The sequence below is a fragment of the Puma concolor genome, chromosome B3, assembly GCF_028749965.1.
Source record: "Puma concolor isolate L17-30 chromosome B3, mPumCon1.1.hap2, whole genome shotgun sequence".
NCBI classification, from domain to species: domain Eukaryota; kingdom Metazoa; phylum Chordata; class Mammalia; order Carnivora; family Felidae; genus Puma; species Puma concolor.
In genome coordinates this window covers 108,390,578-108,407,905 of record NC_141672.1, presented here as the reverse complement: position 1 = coordinate 108,407,905, position 17,328 = coordinate 108,390,578, and the positions used below count along the sequence as shown (strand labels likewise).

General features: G+C 37.8%; 1 protein-coding gene across 11 annotated transcripts in view; it reads left to right on the top strand.

Moving 5' to 3' along the window:
- The window catches only part of CSNK1G1 (casein kinase 1 gamma 1), a 162,348-nt gene that overhangs the window by 43,257 nt on the left and 101,763 nt on the right, over nt 1-17,328 (top strand). For all 11 annotated transcript variants that reach the window (XR_015252705.1, XM_086710917.1, XM_086710919.1 and 8 more), the window contains exon 2: nt 13,874-14,270. Coding sequence is in view for 10 of the 11 variants with exons in the window: in XM_086710917.1 (XP_086567043.1) it covers nt 14,090-14,270 (181 nt within the window). In the remaining variant the exon portion in view is untranslated. The remainder of the gene's footprint in view (nt 1-13,873; nt 14,271-17,328) is intronic.

The window sequence follows — 17,328 nt, the reverse complement described above, 5'->3', positions numbered from 1 at the left end:
TGCAGACCTGGGAGGCTGGCAGGTGCCACTTCTACATTCTCCCTCCGACCCACTCCCTGTTACCAGTGTCTCCTTAGGATGAGTTTCTGTAATCATCTGGTGCCCTGGCCTTTGTGACTACTGCCTGAGGGTGTGCACCCCTTGATTTCCTGAGTCTGGTGGCCAGCAGGACTTGTGTTTGTGAGTCCCACAAGACTATAACAGTTTTTAGCTATCGCCCCCAGGAATGAGTGCATAGGAAGTGTACTGAAAATCCCAGCTCTCAGTCTCCCTGAAAGAGATCTACTTTCATACTTTAAAAGCTGTTACTTGAAGGTCTGGCTTCTAGTTAGGTCCGGCTTCTAGTTAGCCTTCATCGAAATGCTGACTAAGAGCTTCTCCTTTGAGACACTGACAGGTCTTGGCACATCCTCAACTACTGAGAACCATTAAGAACAAACAAGGTGGCTTGGACAATCACAAAGAGTTCAGAAAAAACTAAGAGCCAGGGCCTGGCTGAGTAATGAGGTTCATCTCCTGCAGGAGACTACTCTGTCAAGATTGGGAGGGGTAGGTGTTTATCCATTACACAGAAACCAGTGAAGTCAAGGAAAATGAAGAAACAGGAGTATTTTATGAACAAAAGAACAAGATAAAACTCGAGAAACCGATAAATGATTTACCTGATAAAGATTTCAAAATAATGGCCATAAAGATGGTCACTGAAGTCAGAAATCCTTTGGAATTGAAGGAGTGATAGTTTCTAGACAAGCAGAAATTGAAGGATTGATTGAAGGAGTTCAGGGCACCTGGGTGGCTCAGCCATTCAGTGTCTGACTCATGAGTTCAGCTCAGGTCATGAGCTCAGGGTCATGGGATCAAGCCTCACATCAGGCACCATGCTGAGCTTGGAGCCTGCTTAGAGTTCTCTCTTTTCATCTTTTCTGCCCCAACCTCCCTCCCTCCCTCCCTCCCTCCCTCTCTCTCTCTCTCTCTCTCTCTCTCTGAAAATAAATAAATAAACTAACAGGAAGCCATATGAATGTATAAATCTCATTGGTAAAGGTAAATATATAGTTAAATCCAGAATACTGTAATGTTGTAATGGTATAGGTAAATCACATATATCTAGTGTGAAGGTTAAAAGAGAAAAGTAGCTGGGGTGTCTGAGTGACTCAGTCATTTAAGCATCCGGCTCTTGATTTCGGCTCGGGTTATGATTTCATAGTCTGTGAGTTTGAGCCCTGCATCAGGCTCTGTGCTGACCGTGTGGAACCTGTTAGGAATTCTCTCTCTCCCTTTCTCTCTGCCCCTCCCCCACTTAGGCACATGTTCTCTCTCTCTTTCTCAAAATAAATTTAAAAAACTGAACATTTAAAAGAAATCACTTACATTTAAAGAAAAAGAAATGTAGTAAAAATAACAAGCTACAATTTCTTTTTTTTAATGTTTGTTTATTTTAAGTTATTATAGCCCCAAGCTACAGTAATTTCTTAATGGATACACAAAGTAAAAAGATGTAAATTGTGGAATCAAAAACATGGAAGGGGGGTGCCTGGGTGGTTGGGTTGGTTATACATCTGACTCTTGATTTCAGCTCAGGTCATGATCTCACAGTTTGTGAATTCAAGCCCTGCCTTGGGCTCTGCACTGTTGGGTCTGCTTGGGATTCTCTCTCTCTCCTCTTTGCCTGTGCTCTCTCTTGCATTCTCTCTCTCTCTCTCAAAATAAATAAACTTAAAAAAATAAAAGGGGGGTGAGTAGAAATATAAAGCTTTAGTGTACATTTTACATTATCAGCTTAAAATAGACTATTATATAGAATATATAAGTCTCATTGCAACGATAAAGCTGAAACCTATAATAGATACTTGAAAGAGGAAGTAAAAGGAATCTAAGCATGCACTAAAGAAAATCGTCAAGTCACAAAGGAAGAGACGAAGAAAAAGGAATAAAGGAAAAAAAAAACAAAAGAAAAACAAAAACAAAAAAACAAAAGAAAGGAACAAAGGAATTGCAAAACAGCCAGATAACAGTTAACAAAATGATAATAGTAAGTCCATATATATCAATAGTGACTTTAAATATAAACGGACTAAACTCCCCAATCAAAAGACATGTAGTGGGTTAATGGATAAAAAGATAAGACCCAATTATATGCTGCCTATAGGAGACACATCTGGTTTAAGGACACACACAAATGGAAAGTGAAGAGATGTTAAAAGATAATCCGTACGAATGGAAAACAAAAGAAAGCAGTGGTAGCTATACTTATGGTCAGGCAAAACAGACATTAAGACAAATACTGTAATAAGAGAGGAGGTCATTATGTAATGGTAATGTTCAGTCCAACAAGATTATAGAACTTCTGTAAATATTTATGCACCCAACATCGGAGCTCTTGAATATATATCAATATTAATAGACCTGAAGGGAGAAATAGGAACACAATAATAGTACGGGACTTCAGTACCCCACTTGCAATAATGGATGGATCATCCAGACAGATATTCAGTAAGTAAACATTGGACTTGAAGTATATGCTAGACCAGATAGACTTAATAGCATTTACACAACAGCATAGCATTTATTCAACAGCAGCAGGATATGCTTCTTGTCAACCACACACAGAATATTCTCTAGAATAATATGTTAGGTCACAGAACAAATTTTAATGAGCTTAAGAAGACTGAAAGCATATCGAGCATCTTTGCAGACCACAATGGCATGAAACTAGATATCAATTACAAGGAAAAATGGAAAATTCAGAAATATGTGGAGATTAAACAACATGCTACTGAAAAATCAATGAGTCAAAGAAGAAATCAGCGTAGTACTGGAAGATTTAGCCAGAGCAATTAGTCAAGGAAAAGAAATCAAAAGGCATCTAAATTGGAAAGGAAGAAGTAAAATTGTCACTGTTTGCAGTTGACCTGATACTATGTATAGAAAACCCTAAAGTCTCTATGAAAAAAACTTTAGAACTAATCAACAAATAGTTGCAGGATGCAAAAATGAATGTACAAAAATCCGCATCTCTCTGCAGTAATGAACTGTCAGAAAGAGGAATTTTTAGGGGTGCCTGGGTGGCACAATCAGTTAAGCGTCTGACTCTTGATTTCAGTTCAGGTCATGATTTCATGGTTCATGAGATGGAGCCCTGCGTCAGGCTCAGAGCTGAGCACAGAGCCTGCTTGGGATTCTCTCTCTCCCTTTCTCTGTTCCCCTCCCCTGCTGTCTCTCTTGCTCTCAAAATAAGTAAGTAAGTAAGTAAGTAAGTAAGTAAGTAAGTAAGTAAGTAAATAAATAAATAAGAGGGATTTTTAAAAGTCCCATTTATAACTGTATGAAAAAGAATAAAATACCTGGTATAAATTTAATCAGGAAGGTGAAACTGAAAACTGTGAGACATTTAAAGAAAGAAATTGAAGAAGACACAAATAAATGGAAAGATATTCCATTTTCATGGATTGGAAGAATTAATATTGTTAAAATGTGCATACTACCCAAAGTGGTCTACAGATTCAATGCAATCTGTATCAAAATTCCAATGGCAGTTTTCACAGAAATAGAAAAAGTAATCTTAAAAATTTGTATAGAACCATGAAAGACCCCAAATAGTCTAAACAATCTTGACAAAGAACAAAACCGGAAACATCATACTTTTGGATTCCAAACTGTAATACAGAGTTATAGTAATCAAAGCAATAGGGTATTGGGCTAAAAACAGACACATAGATCAGCGGAACAGAATAGAGAAAACTGAAATAAGCCCATGCATATATGGTCAACTAATTTGTAAGAAAGGAGCCAAGAATGTACAATAGAGAAATGATAGTTTCTTCAGTAAATGGTGATAGAAAAACTGGACCCCTGTCTTACATCACAGAAAACAGCTCAAAATTGATGATAGTCTTGAATGTAAGACCTGAAACTGCAAAACTCCTAGAAGAAAACATAGGGGTAAGCATCTTGACATTGGTCCTGACAATGTTTTTTTTTTTTTTTATTAGTTGACAGACTAAGCAAAGGCAACGAAAAGCAAAAATAAACAAGTGGGATTACATCAAACTAATAAGCTTCTGCACAGTAAAGGGAGCCATCAATAAAAGGAAAAGGTAACCTACTGAATGGAGAAAATATTTGCAAATCATATATCTGATAAGTGGTCAATATCTAAAGTATATTAAAAAATCAAGTCAGTCAAAAAAATCTGATTAAAAATGGGCAGAGGAACTGAAAAGACATTTTTCCAAAGAAAACATACAGGTGGCCAACAGGTATATGGAAAGATGCTCGATATTATTAATCGCAGGGAAATGCGAATCAAAACCACAATGAAGTAACACTTCACACCTGTTAAAATGACTGTCGTCAAAATGATAAATAAAAAGTTGGTAAGGATGTGGAGAAAAGGGAACCCTTGTGCACTGTTGGTGGAAATGTAAATTGGTACACCTGCTGTAGGAAATAGTAAGAAAGTTCCTCAAGAAATTAAGAGATAACTTTACCCCCATGTTCGTTGCAGCATTATGTGCAATAGCCAAGACATAGAAACAGGCTAAGTGCCCATCAACAGATAAGTGAACAAACAAGATGAAGTGTATGTGTGTAATACACACATACACACATGCACACACACGATACTATTAATCCATAAAAATAAATAAATACTGCCATTCAGGGCAATGTGAATGGACCTTGAGGGCATTATCCTAATGAAATAAGACATGGATCCTAATGAAATGCCCTAATGAAATAAGAGTAAAACAAATACTGTATGATCTCACATGTATGGAATGTAAAAAACCTGAACTCAGAACAACAGATTGGTGTTGCCTGAGGCAGGGGGCAGGAGGTAGGAGTGGGTGTGGGAAGGGTTGTGAAGGTGGTTAAAAGGTATAGTGGTCCCCCACCTTATCTGCATGGGATAAGTTCCAAGACCCCCAGTAGATGCCTGAAATCATGGATAGTACTGTGCCCTATATATGCTGTATTTTTTCCTATACATACATACCTCCGATAAAGTTTATCAGTTAGGCACAGTAAGAGATTAGCAACAATAGCTGACAGTAATAGAGGTTACGTGAATATGGTTCCTCCTGCCAATCTTACTGTACTGTGTTCACTCTTTTTATTCTTGTGTTGATGTGAGATGATCAGGTGCTTACATGATGAGATGAAGTGAATGACATAGGCATTATGACGTAGCCTTAGGCTTCTATGGACCTTCTGATGATATGGCAGAAGGAAGATTATCCCCGCCTAGATGGAAGTTGACCGTTGGTAACCGAAACTATGGTTAAGGGGGACACAAGGAGACTCCTATACAAACTTCCAATGATAAGATAAATAAGTTTTGGGAATGTAATGTACTGCATGGTGACTATAGTTAACACTGTATTTTATATTTGAGATTGCTAAGAGGGTGATCTTAAAACTGAAAAAATAGGGGCACCTGAGTGTCTCAGTCAGTTAAACGTCTAGCTTCAGCTCAGGTCATGATCTCACGGTTCATGGGTTCGGGCCCCACGTTGGGCTCTGTGCTGACAGCTCAGAGCCTGGAGCCTGCTTCGGATTTTGTGTCTCCCTCTCTCTCTCTGCCCCTCCCCTGCTCACGCTCTCTCTCTCTCTCTCTCTCTCTCTCTCTCTCAAAACTAAATAAACATTAAAATAAATTAAGGGGCGCCTGGGTGGCGCAGTCGGTTAAGCGTCCGACTTCAGCCAGGTCACGATCTCGCGGTCCGTGAGTTCGAGCCCCGCGTCAGGCTCTGGGCTGATGGCTCAGAGCCTGGAGCCTGTTTCCGATTCTGTGTCTCCCTCTCTCTCTGCCCCTCCCCCGTTCATGCTCTGTCTCTCTCTGTCCCAAAAATAAATAAACGTTGATAAAATAAATTAAAAAACTGAAAAAATAATCATTAGGTGAAAATAGACCGAGCAGTGAGGGATAGGGTGGTAAGAATGGGAAACATTTGGGAGACATTAATAATTGGAATTTGTGGAAAAGAGAAACAGTAATACTATTAGGATCTGTAAACACTGTTCTTCCCTTTAATAATAGCACTCCAGTAATGTGGCTAAAAAGTAAATCAATTTTGGTCATTTGTTAGGTTAATTAAAGTGATGTTCTTACTGTGCCTTTTTTTTTTTTTTAAGCTAAAATGACTTATAAGACTTTCATTTGTCCTTAAATTGTCTTTTAATTTTTTTTTTATTGTGTAATTTTTGACATTCTTTTGGCACACACACATACAAGCACATGCACATATACAGATAGCATTTTTACTGAGTAGTTACTCAATACCTTCTTTAGGTGTGATGCTGCTCTTGAAATTTATTCTGTGTTCTAAATGTGAGGTCAAGCCTGGTCTCATTCTTTGAGGAGCTTACAGTGAGAATTTCGATACCGTTGCATGCGCTCTTGGCCACGTGACACAAAGGGAATTTTGCTCTGGGCTCTGAGAAGAATTTTCATCCTTACCAAGAAAAAGATACATGACAAGAAAGTCTTTTGCTTTGCACTTTCTTTTCTGTTTTGGATACTGGTGTGAGAAGTGATATCTGAAGCTGAAACTTGTGACTGAGAGGCCACAAGCCTTAGCACCAAAGCTAGTAGATGAAAGAACAGCAGAAGGGTTTGGTCACTTCAGAGACTCTTTAAGTAAACATACAGTTACCATACGATCCAGCAGTCCTTCACCTCCAAGCAATTTCATCCTAAATTATCTCAGAAAAGAGAGATTGAGATGCCTGTCTCTTGTCTTGACTAACAACAAAGACCATGTGTGTTTGGCTTTAAAGTTTAAGTATGTTACAAGCCTCATTTTGACAGTGCCAATGTATGAGAATCTGAAATAACAACCAGTAATTCAGTGATTTATTTTCTCTTAACAGATTCACAGCTGTAATTCTTTAAACATTGTCTTGTGGTTTTATAGTATGGTTCCAGTTTTTTAGACTTCATGCAGCTTCTCAAAATACTGTTACATAAATCAGTAAATTCACTTTAGGCATTTGATTCATGATAGAAGACCATACCTATCTCTTCCACAAAGCATCTGTTACTGCCTTACAAGAGAGTGACTTTGAGCCAGATGAACTCTTGGTTTGAGATGATTTCTTTTGTATGTTGGCACAGGACAGTTGTTGCTAGAAACGTAAGTTTCTCTCATTTCAGTGTGATAGAATGCTTTAAGATATCTTCTAGAGAAATCTGTGAAGGAAAACTTTTCACTGACCACAGCTGAGGATAGCCATATTCTTCAACTCTTATCATAAACCAGCAGATATAGCCTCAGTTCCCTACCTACAATTTGATGAATTGGATTTTTTGATTTTACTATTAGCAATAATTCTTTAATCTACTAGAGAGCTCTTAAAATTTCCCAGTCAGGAAAGCCATGTGTATAAATCTGTTTGTATTCACTAAATGAGGCTTAATTGGTGGGGTGATGCCTTCTGGGAAGGGTTAAACCAGTTCCTGAAATGAATTACAACTTTTGATTACAAAGAATACATGGAGTGTTAAAGTTTTGTTTTTGTTTTTTTTTTTAAGTTTATTTATTTATTTTGAGAGAAAGCACAAATCGGGGAGGGTCAGAGAGAGAGAGGGAGAGAATCCCAGGTAGGCTCCGCACTGTCAGCCCAGAGCCTGTGCGGACTCAGACTCAGGAAACCATGAGATCATGACCTCAGCTGAAACCAAGAGTCCAGCACTTAACCAACTGAGCCCTCCAGGTACCCTTGGAGTGTTATACTTTAAAAAATACCTTTCCTCTTAAATTAGGCATGCTTAAATTCAGAGAAACGATAAGAATTAAGCTTCCAAAGGAACTTGCTGGTATGACTCTAAAAATTTGTCATAACATTTACATGTCTAATAAATAAATTGCTAAGTGGTTTATTTACCAGAAAAAGAAACATCTGTTTATTACATGTATATAATTTCTCTTCCCCCTTTTTTATTTACATATAGTTGACATACAATAAATACTACATTTATTTCAAGTGTATGATGTGGCAGTTTAGCAATTATATACATTATGAAATGCTTACCACAATAAGTGTAGTTACCATCTATCACCATATAAACTTACTACAGTATTAGTGTCTACATTCCTTATATTGCACTTTTTATCCTTGTGACTTATTTACCCTATAACTGGAATTTTGTACCTCTTAATCTCCTTCCCCTATTTTGCTAATCCCTCTCCCCTGTGGTAACCACCAATTTGTTCTCTGTATTTATGAGTCTTTTTTTGTTGTTCATTTGTTCATTTGTTTTGTTTTTTTTTGTTTTTTTTTTTTGTTTTTTTTTTTTCAACGTTTATTTATTTTTGGGACAGAGAGAGACAGAGCATGAACGGGGGAGGGGCAGAGAGAGAGGGAGACACAGAATCAGAAACAGGCTCCAGGCTCTGAGCCATCAGCCCAGAGCCTCACGCGGGGCTCAAACTCACGGACCGCGAGATCGTGACCTGGCTGAAGTCGGACGCTCAACCGACTGCGCCACCCAGGCGCCCCATTTGTTTTGTTTTTTAGATTCCACATATAAGTGAAATCATATGGTATTGTCTTTGATTTATTTCACGTAGCATAATAGCTTCTCAGTCCATACATGTCACAAAATGGCAAGATTCCATTCTTTTTAATGGCTGAGTAGTATTTGATTTGCATACACACACACACACACACACACACACACACACACACACACACACCCCACATCTTCTTTATTCATTCATCTATCGATGGACACTAAGGTTGCTTCCATATCTTGGCTATTGTAAGTAATGCTACAGTAAACATAAGAGTGCATATATCTTTTCTTTTTTTGTTTTTTTTTTTTTTTTGAGAGAGAGAGGGAGGGAAGATCCAAAGAGGGCTCTGTGCTGACATTAGCAAGCCCGGTGGGGGGCTTGAACTCATGAACTGTGAGGTCGTGACCTGAGCTGAAGTCAGATGCTCAACCCACTGAGCCACCCAGGTGCCCCATATATCTTTTTGAATTAGTGTTTTTGTTTTCTGTAGGTAAACAGCCAGTAGTGGAATTACTGGGTTATATGGTATTTCTGGTTTTTTTTTTTTTTTTTTTTTAGGAATCTCCATTCTGTTTTTCAGAGTTGCTACGTCCATTTACATTCTCACCAACAGTGCAGAGGGGTTTCTTTTTCTCCACATTGTTGCCAATACTTCTTTCTTTTTTTTTTTTTTAAGATTTTATTTTTAAGTAATCTCTACACCCAACATGGGACTTGAACTCAGAGCCCCAGTATCAAGAGTTGCATGCTTTACTGACAGAGCCATCCAGACGTCCCATTTCTTGTCTTTTTTTTTTTTTTTCTAAGTTTATTTATTTTTGAAACAGAGGGAGACAGAGCACAAGCAGGGAAGGGGCAGAGGGAGAGAGAGAGAATCCCAAGCAGGCTCTGCAGTTTCAGTGCAGAGCCCAAAGCAGGGCTTGATCCCAAGAACTGCAAGATCATGACCTGAGCTGAAATCAAGAGTCAGAAACTTAACTGAGCCACCCAGGTGCCCTTCTTGTCTTTTTGGTACTAGGTATTCTGACTGGTGTGAGGTTGATATCTCATTGTGGTTTTGATTTGCATTTCCCTGATGATTAGTGATTTGAGCATCTTTTCATATGTCTTTGTCTTTGGAAAAATGTCTATTTAGGCCTTCTGTCCATTTTTTAATCAGGTTATTTGGGTTTTTGGTGTTGATTTGTGTGAGTTCCTTATATATTTTGGATATTAACCTTTACCAGATATATTATTTGTAAATATCTTCTCTCATTCAGTAAATTGCCTTTTTGTTCTTTTGATGGTTTCCTTTGCTGTGCAGAAGCTTTTTAGTTTAGTCCCAATAGTTTATTTTTACTTTGTTTCCTTTGCTTAAGGAGACAGATCCAAAAAAATACTGCTAAGGCTGATATCCAAAAGTTTACTGCCTGTGGTTCTTTTTTAGGAGTTCTAACTAAGGTTTCAGGTCTTACATTTAGATCTTTAATCTGATTTGAGTTGATTTTGTATATGGTGCAAGAAAGTGGAATTCCCCTCCCCGCTTTTTATACTGTTAAAAAAAAAAAAAAGAGGACAAATCATACAGTTTGTCTTTTACTGCTATCTTTGGAAGTCATTTTTTATTTTTATTTAAAAAAAAATTTTTTTTTAACATTTATTTATTTTTGAGAGACAGAGAGAGACAGAGTGTGAGTGGGGGAGGGGCAGAGAGAGAGGGAGACACAGAATCCGAAGCAGGCTCCAGGCTCCGAGCTGCCAGCACAGAGCCCGATGCGGGACTCGAACTCACAAACCGTGAGGTCATGACCTGAGCCAAAGTCAGATGCTCCACCGACTGAGCCACCCAGGTGCCCCTGGAAGTCATTTTTTAAAAATAAGGTTAAGGTATGGGGCGCCTGGGTGGCTCAGTTAGTTGGGAATCTGATTATTGATTTCACCTCAAGTCATGATCTTGCGGTTCGTGGGATCAAGCCCCACATTGGGCTCTATGCTGACAGCATGGAGCCTGCTTCAGATTCTCTCTCTCCCTCTCTCTCTCTGGCCCTCCCCAACTTGCACTTGCTCTCTCTCTCAAAATAAATAAGCATGAAAAAAATTTTTAAATAAAAACAAACTTAAGGTATAATTTTTATTTTCATGTTTACTTATTTTTGAAAAAGAGAGAGGGAAGGTCAGAAAGAGGGAGACAGGATATCCAAAGCAGGCTCGGCGCTGACAGCAGAGAGCCTGATGTGGGGCTTGAACATGCAAACTGTGAGATTATGACCTGTGCCAAAGTTGGATGCTTAACCAACTGAGCCACCCAGGCACCCTGGTTAAAGTATAATTTAATGTTTACCTTGGATGTTCTGTTTGACCTGGTTCTTGAGCTCTTTTTCATATGTTATCTGATAGTAACTAAAAATAAATGATTTAATAATATCTTTGTGAAATGGAAATCCTAACTAGCCTGTCTTAACACTAATGGATTGAAATGAAAGAATACTAGCTTCTTTTCTAGGTGAATTCTAAACGTATGGCTAATCAGGATTCTATTTACATGTATTATTTTGTGTAAATATTTGGTTATATTGTTGAAAATCTGTTTTTTGTTGAGCAAGACCATCATAATTGTTAGTATTTATTAAGTACCAATTACATATAAGAAACTAAAGAAGATAGGACAAGAGCCCTAATTTCAAAGGCTTATAATCAAATTGAATACTAGAGTATATCAATATAATCTGTTGCATACTGAGTGGCAAATATATACACTGTATACACAGGGGTGCTCCAAGTGTTAATGATGAATTGGTTATGAAAGATTTCGCAGTGGGCATAGGATGTGAGTCAGGCCTAAAATAAGAAGAGTTATGAAGCCATTCTAGTGTAAGGGCCAACAATGGATACACCTTGTGTTTATGCAGTAACTTTTTTTTTTCTAATTAAAAAAACATTTGTTTCTTTTAAGAAGCCTCCACTCCCAGTGCAGAGCCCAAAGCAGGGCTTGAACTCACAATCCTGAGATCAAGACCTAAAATGAGATCAAGAGTTGAAGAGTTGGGTGTTTAACTGACAGAGCCATCTAAGTGGCCCTGTAATAACCTTTTAATACAAGAATTTAATTAAGGAGTTTATATTTAAGGGATTAGAGAGAAGATATTTACAAGTGATATATCTGGTAAGGATTAATATCCAAAATACATAGGAACTCACACAAATCAACACCAAACAACCAATAACCTGATTAAAAAATGACAAGCTAAAGAGTTTGTATTTGGGAAGTAGAATATAGTTTTGAACAGTGGGTAGTGATAAATAAACAGGATTTTTAAAAATTTAATTGTTCAGTTAGTTTGATTTCTTAAATGAGAGATGCCATATAACAGTAGTATTAAATATTATTCATCTTTCATAATTATAGATTAGACCATGCTCATGTTCCATGATAGATTAGAAAATTGATATCTTAAATGTAAGTTTTTTTCCATGTTTGTGGGAGGTAAAGTGATTGTTCTGGGGTACAGGCAGGTGTTAAAAACATCCTTTTCCCAGCTGAACACGAATCTTTACTTTGTGCACGTTTCTAACCTGGGAAGTGCTGTATGTTTTTCTAATACATACATGCAAGTATATATGGTTACTGAGGGCTATATGTGATTACTCCACCTAATGTTTCATGAGTTTAAGTGCAATGGAGAAAGTTAATGACAAGCATTATAAAAATAACCTCCATCTGTTAGAGTGAACACATATGAAAAATAAGAGCAGTAGACAAGGTGGTAGTACAGTTTTCCAAATCTTATAAATGAAGCTATTATAGTAGTAATAATTTATAAAAATGTGGGAGTTAGTCGAATGCTCAAAATTGCCTGGATAGGCTAAGACACATCTTTTTCCTGCCTTCAAAGAAATTTATAACATAAGGGAAGAAAGAATAGCTTGACAGTTTCTCATACATAGACACATGCTCGCACCAGTTAAGATAGGGCTATCTAAAACATCTTAAGTTTTATTTCCCTTCTCTTACTAATATTGTTGGAGGGACTTTTGGTAAACAACAAAGATAATTGGAAGATATTGGATACAGTTGCAAAAAAGAGAAAAATGAGAGAAATATAAACTCAAAATGTTGTTCAAGTAAGAAACCCAGTAATTGCTGACCTTCTCATTATCCTGATTTTGTCTTAAACAGAATATACATTATGAATGTGGATGTATTGTTTTCCGAATTCAGAGAAATGTATCTTATTGATGATTAGCTTTGTTAAAGCCTAAAGTCATAATACACTTTTAGTAATACAAGGAAAACAGACAAAAAAGATGAACATAAACAGTTTATTTTAATTGTTTGAAGTAAATAGATTTTATCTTGGATAATATGCGCATTTGTACCGTCAGCTCACAGGTTTGTCCCTGTGCCTGTACTCAGAAATTAAAGATGTCCATGAGAAGCTTGCAGTATAGACATTTTGCTTTATTGTATATATGCAGTAACAACCAAGCAGTTGTCCTAATTCTCTTTTTCCTTAAAATTTCAAGGAAAATATTTAATGAAAGTAAAACATAAGCATGTGTTTTGTATGTGATTGGTGATAACAGAATTTTGTTGTTGTTGTTAAAGATTACCTGTTTTATGAAAAATAGCATCAGAATTATCTCATTTTAAACTTTTGTCTTGGGCTTAGTCTTGAATTGTAACAAAGGAGAATTCTGATAGGGATTGATTCTACTTAAGATTTTTTTGTTTCTCAGCTTTATTTTTATTTTGGAGTTGTGCTTCATGACTCTGTCACTGTATACTCAGTCTGCAGTGAAAAGTAAACCAAGAGTTGAGTTTTACAAAGCTTTAGTCTAGAACTGCTTAGTACCACCAGGGTTTTGGAAAGTCTTTTACACAAGTAGTCTGTGTCAATCAATAACTTGTTTTGGGTTATTTTGTTGCCCTCAGTGCTTGATAAATGGTGGAGATGGAGGAGGGGGACAGTAAGTAGCTTCATTTCTGACAGGTTCTGTCCAAAGTTAAAGGAAGAGCTTTTAATTGTCTTCAGTTTATTTAACTAGGCTTAATCTATCTTTCTGTTACCCAGTGATGAAAAACGGAGCAAACAGCTTCCTTTTGGGTCATATGTACAGTACTAGAAGACAGCCTTTTCTATTAACGACTTGTGTGTTCCCTTAGCTGCCATGGTCTGCAGCCTACTGAGCTTATGTTATCAGATAAATAACTAGTCCAGATGGCTAAACTGTTGGAGGATATAAAATCAAGACCCATTTCAGGAAGCTATCCACTTTGTTCATTTTTGGATAGGATCCATTCTAATTAGTGGTAACTTTCTGGATTTGTTTTAAAATTTAACTTATAACTGTATATTTTCTTGATTTTTACCCAGGTTACAAAATACCCTCCTATGCTTGCGATCCACAGACTACGTGTCCTACGAGAACGAATCAGTTGTTCATCTCCTGGAAATACATTAGAAACATAAATATGGTGCCAAAAGATTTCCTTACCTTTCTCTGACTACAGTTTATTTGGACATACTTTTGTATTGAAGAGAGGTACACAGACTGAGGCTACTTGTGCAGAGACTCTGTCGTGTAGGATCATGGACCATCCTAGTAGAGAGAAGGATGAAAGACAACGGACAACTAAACCCATGGCACAAAGGAGTGCACACTGTACCCGACCGTCTGGCTCCTCAACATCCTCTGGGGTTCTTATGGTGGGACCCAACTTCAGGGTTGGCAAGAAGATAGGGTGTGGGAACTTCGGAGAGCTCAGATTAGGTAAGAACTTGTTTATATCGGCCGCTTCCACAACCACCAACAGCTATAATTAGCTTTTGTGTGTTTCAAGACAAGAAGTTTATGATTTCATGAGAAATTCTCCTAAGGAGGACCTGTTCATATAAGCAATAAAGAATTTGTGAAGGGGACTGGTCATTATCAGTTAGAGTTGTATCCAGGGTTCCTCTCTGTTTGTGTGTGATAGGTTCTTAAATTTACCACCAGTTCTGAGATTTTATGATGTAGGGAGATCTGCGTACAGATATCAGTAAAAATAAAAATTATGATTTAGCTGTTCTGAGAGGTAGAGCCCTAAATTCTGTTTAACAAATTTCCAGGTCACCTAGATATTGTTGGTCCTTGGGCCACACTCTGAGAAGGGAGTAAGGCCTTGCTTCAATTCAGACTGATAAGGGAAGAGTAGAGTAGATTCTTAGTAACATGCAGACTCAGTCTGTAAGGACATACATCCTGTTGAGAGAGGCTTTCCAACTGATGCTATGTTTGCATTTCTTCCTGGAAATCCTGACATCAGGATTGAGCTAGAACTCCAGGGAGAAATTATGCAATTTTATTTCCCAACCCAGGAAATGGATTTTTAAATTTCAAGTGTGAATATGTGCGTGAGATAATGAAAAACAACAGAATAAAGCAGAAATTGAGAAGAAGATACAGTAGGTACATAGAAACTTTTCTATGGCTCTCCCTGAGGGAATTAGGAAGAGAAAATGAAAGATATAAATACATGAAGTTGGACATCAGTGTGGAGAATGTGAAGAGGTCGCCTTTTAGGCTAAAGTATTTGCTTTTTCTCCATAGCCGTTTTGGGTATGGATTAATATGAAGACCTGTTGTAAGGGACTGTAGCCCTTGGGGGAACAGAAGTGTGGGAGCATAAGATAATTATTGTTTGCTAACTCTAATACTAATCTGCAAAAGAAGAAGGAAAAATAATCTTGTGTCTAATCCCCCATAGATTCAGGAAAGAGTCAGTACACTAGCCACAGATCACTGGGTGCAGAATTGAATTTAAGGATGCTGACAGTGAATTTATTTTTACCAGTGGAAGGCCAGCAGCCTGGAATTTTAAGACCTGACTAGTGTAATGGAAGGCTCTTTATATTTAGTGATGGTCGGGTTAGCAAAGCCAGCAGATGCTGCTGAGAATAGGAGTAAGATGTGTAATTTCACACTGTTTGAATTCCTAGCAACTACTGAGTTGTTTTAGAACCTAGTTTCTTGAATATTCATTTATGTAATGGATTGACTTTGCTCTAACATCACAGTAGTAAGTTGGAATTAAATAGATTGTGACATGAACATCCACGGAATTACTGCTGAGAGGCAGTTTATGATGCATATAAATTCTTGCATTCTCAAAAGGTCACAAAATTGTTTTATTTCTCTAAAGGTGAAGAAAAACTGTAGTCAATGAAAACTAGAAATCTGTCTAATTACTTAAGTCTGGATTTGTATTATACGATCTTTAAGTTTACATGGGATTAGAAACACTTACTGAATTAAAAGGATAAATTGTAGCCCATGTGTATTTCGGAGTAGTAGAGTGTTCTGTTTTATTTCCTCCCATGAATTTAGGATAATTTTGGTAGTTCTCATTTTGGCTTGCCTTGTAGTCAGTGGAAAGGCTTTTCTTTCTTTTGAAGTGATTTTAGTCTTATGTGCTTACCAGGTTTTCATTAGCTCTGGGGCCATATTGTCAGGACATTGTATCTAGGAATATTTTAATCAATAGAAATGAGAAAAGGTACTTCCAGAATCGTTTGACATCTTCCTAACAGGATGGGTATGCTATATACTCCCTTCCATTGCGCTTTTGCTGTGACATTAGTAAGTAGGAGGTTGTGTGACCAACAGGAGATGTAAACTAGGAAATTCCAAATTCAAGGCAGGTGCAGATGGGCCTTCACCAAGGCTTCCACCTACAAGGCCATGCTTTCTTCTCCAAATTCATTTCTTTCTCTAGCCATACTGTCTCTGGCCCCTCAAGCAGCCAAATGCATTTCTGCTTCAGAGCTTTTCACTTAGAGTTCCTTCTACTACAGAATTCTGCCTCCAAATTTTGCTTAGGTGGTTGCTTCTTATCCTTTAGGCTTCAACTTCTGTTACCTTCTCAGAGAAACCTTCAGTGATTTCTCCCTAGCCTCCATTTAAAATGGCATATTTCTCTCCTAGCCATATTCTATCCTATCAAACTATTTTATTCATCACATGGATGAATACCTGATATGATTTATTTGTATTTGTTTACCTGTTAATTGTCTCTCCTTAGTTGAATATAAGCCCCTTGTAGGGTGGGGATTCTTTATGTATTACTGTTGGTAATTTGTGGGATGGATAGATAGCCAGATGAATAGGAAGAGAGGAAAAAACATGACCTTCTTCAGGCTCCTGGTATGTGGGGGTGATGGTAGGTAGTAGCCTTAGTACCACTGGATTTAGGTAGAACTCTGGATTCTAGATAGAGAAAAAAAATAATGTAATGATTAGTACATTTTTGTTCTCTGCAAATCTGTTTCCACCCATCATCCATTTAACAAACATTGCTTGAGTAATTACTGTCTTTCTAGACTTTGGGTAAGGTAGCATAACAAAATTAGTTTCTGTCCTTAAGAATCTCAGTTACATAGGGTGCCTGGATGGCTCAGTTGGTTGAGCGTGTAACTCTTGATTTTGCCTGAGGTCATGATCTCAAGATTTGTGAGTTTGAGCCCAGCCTTGGGCTCTGCACTGACAGTGTGGAGCCTACTTGTGATTCTCTCTCTCCTCCTCTTTCTTTCTGCCCCTTCCCTTCTCTCTCTCTCTCTCTCTCTCTCTCTCTCAAAAATAAATAGGGGCACCTGGGTGGCTCAGTTGGTTAAGTGTCTGACTTCAGCTCAGGTCATGATCTCACGGTTCGTGGGTTCAAGCTCCACATCCTGCTCTGTGCAGACCACTTGGAGCCTGGAGCCTGCTTCGGATTCTGTGTCTCCCTCTCTGCCCCTCCCCTGCTCATGCTCTGTCTCTCTCTCTCTCAAAAATAAATAAACATTAAAAAAAT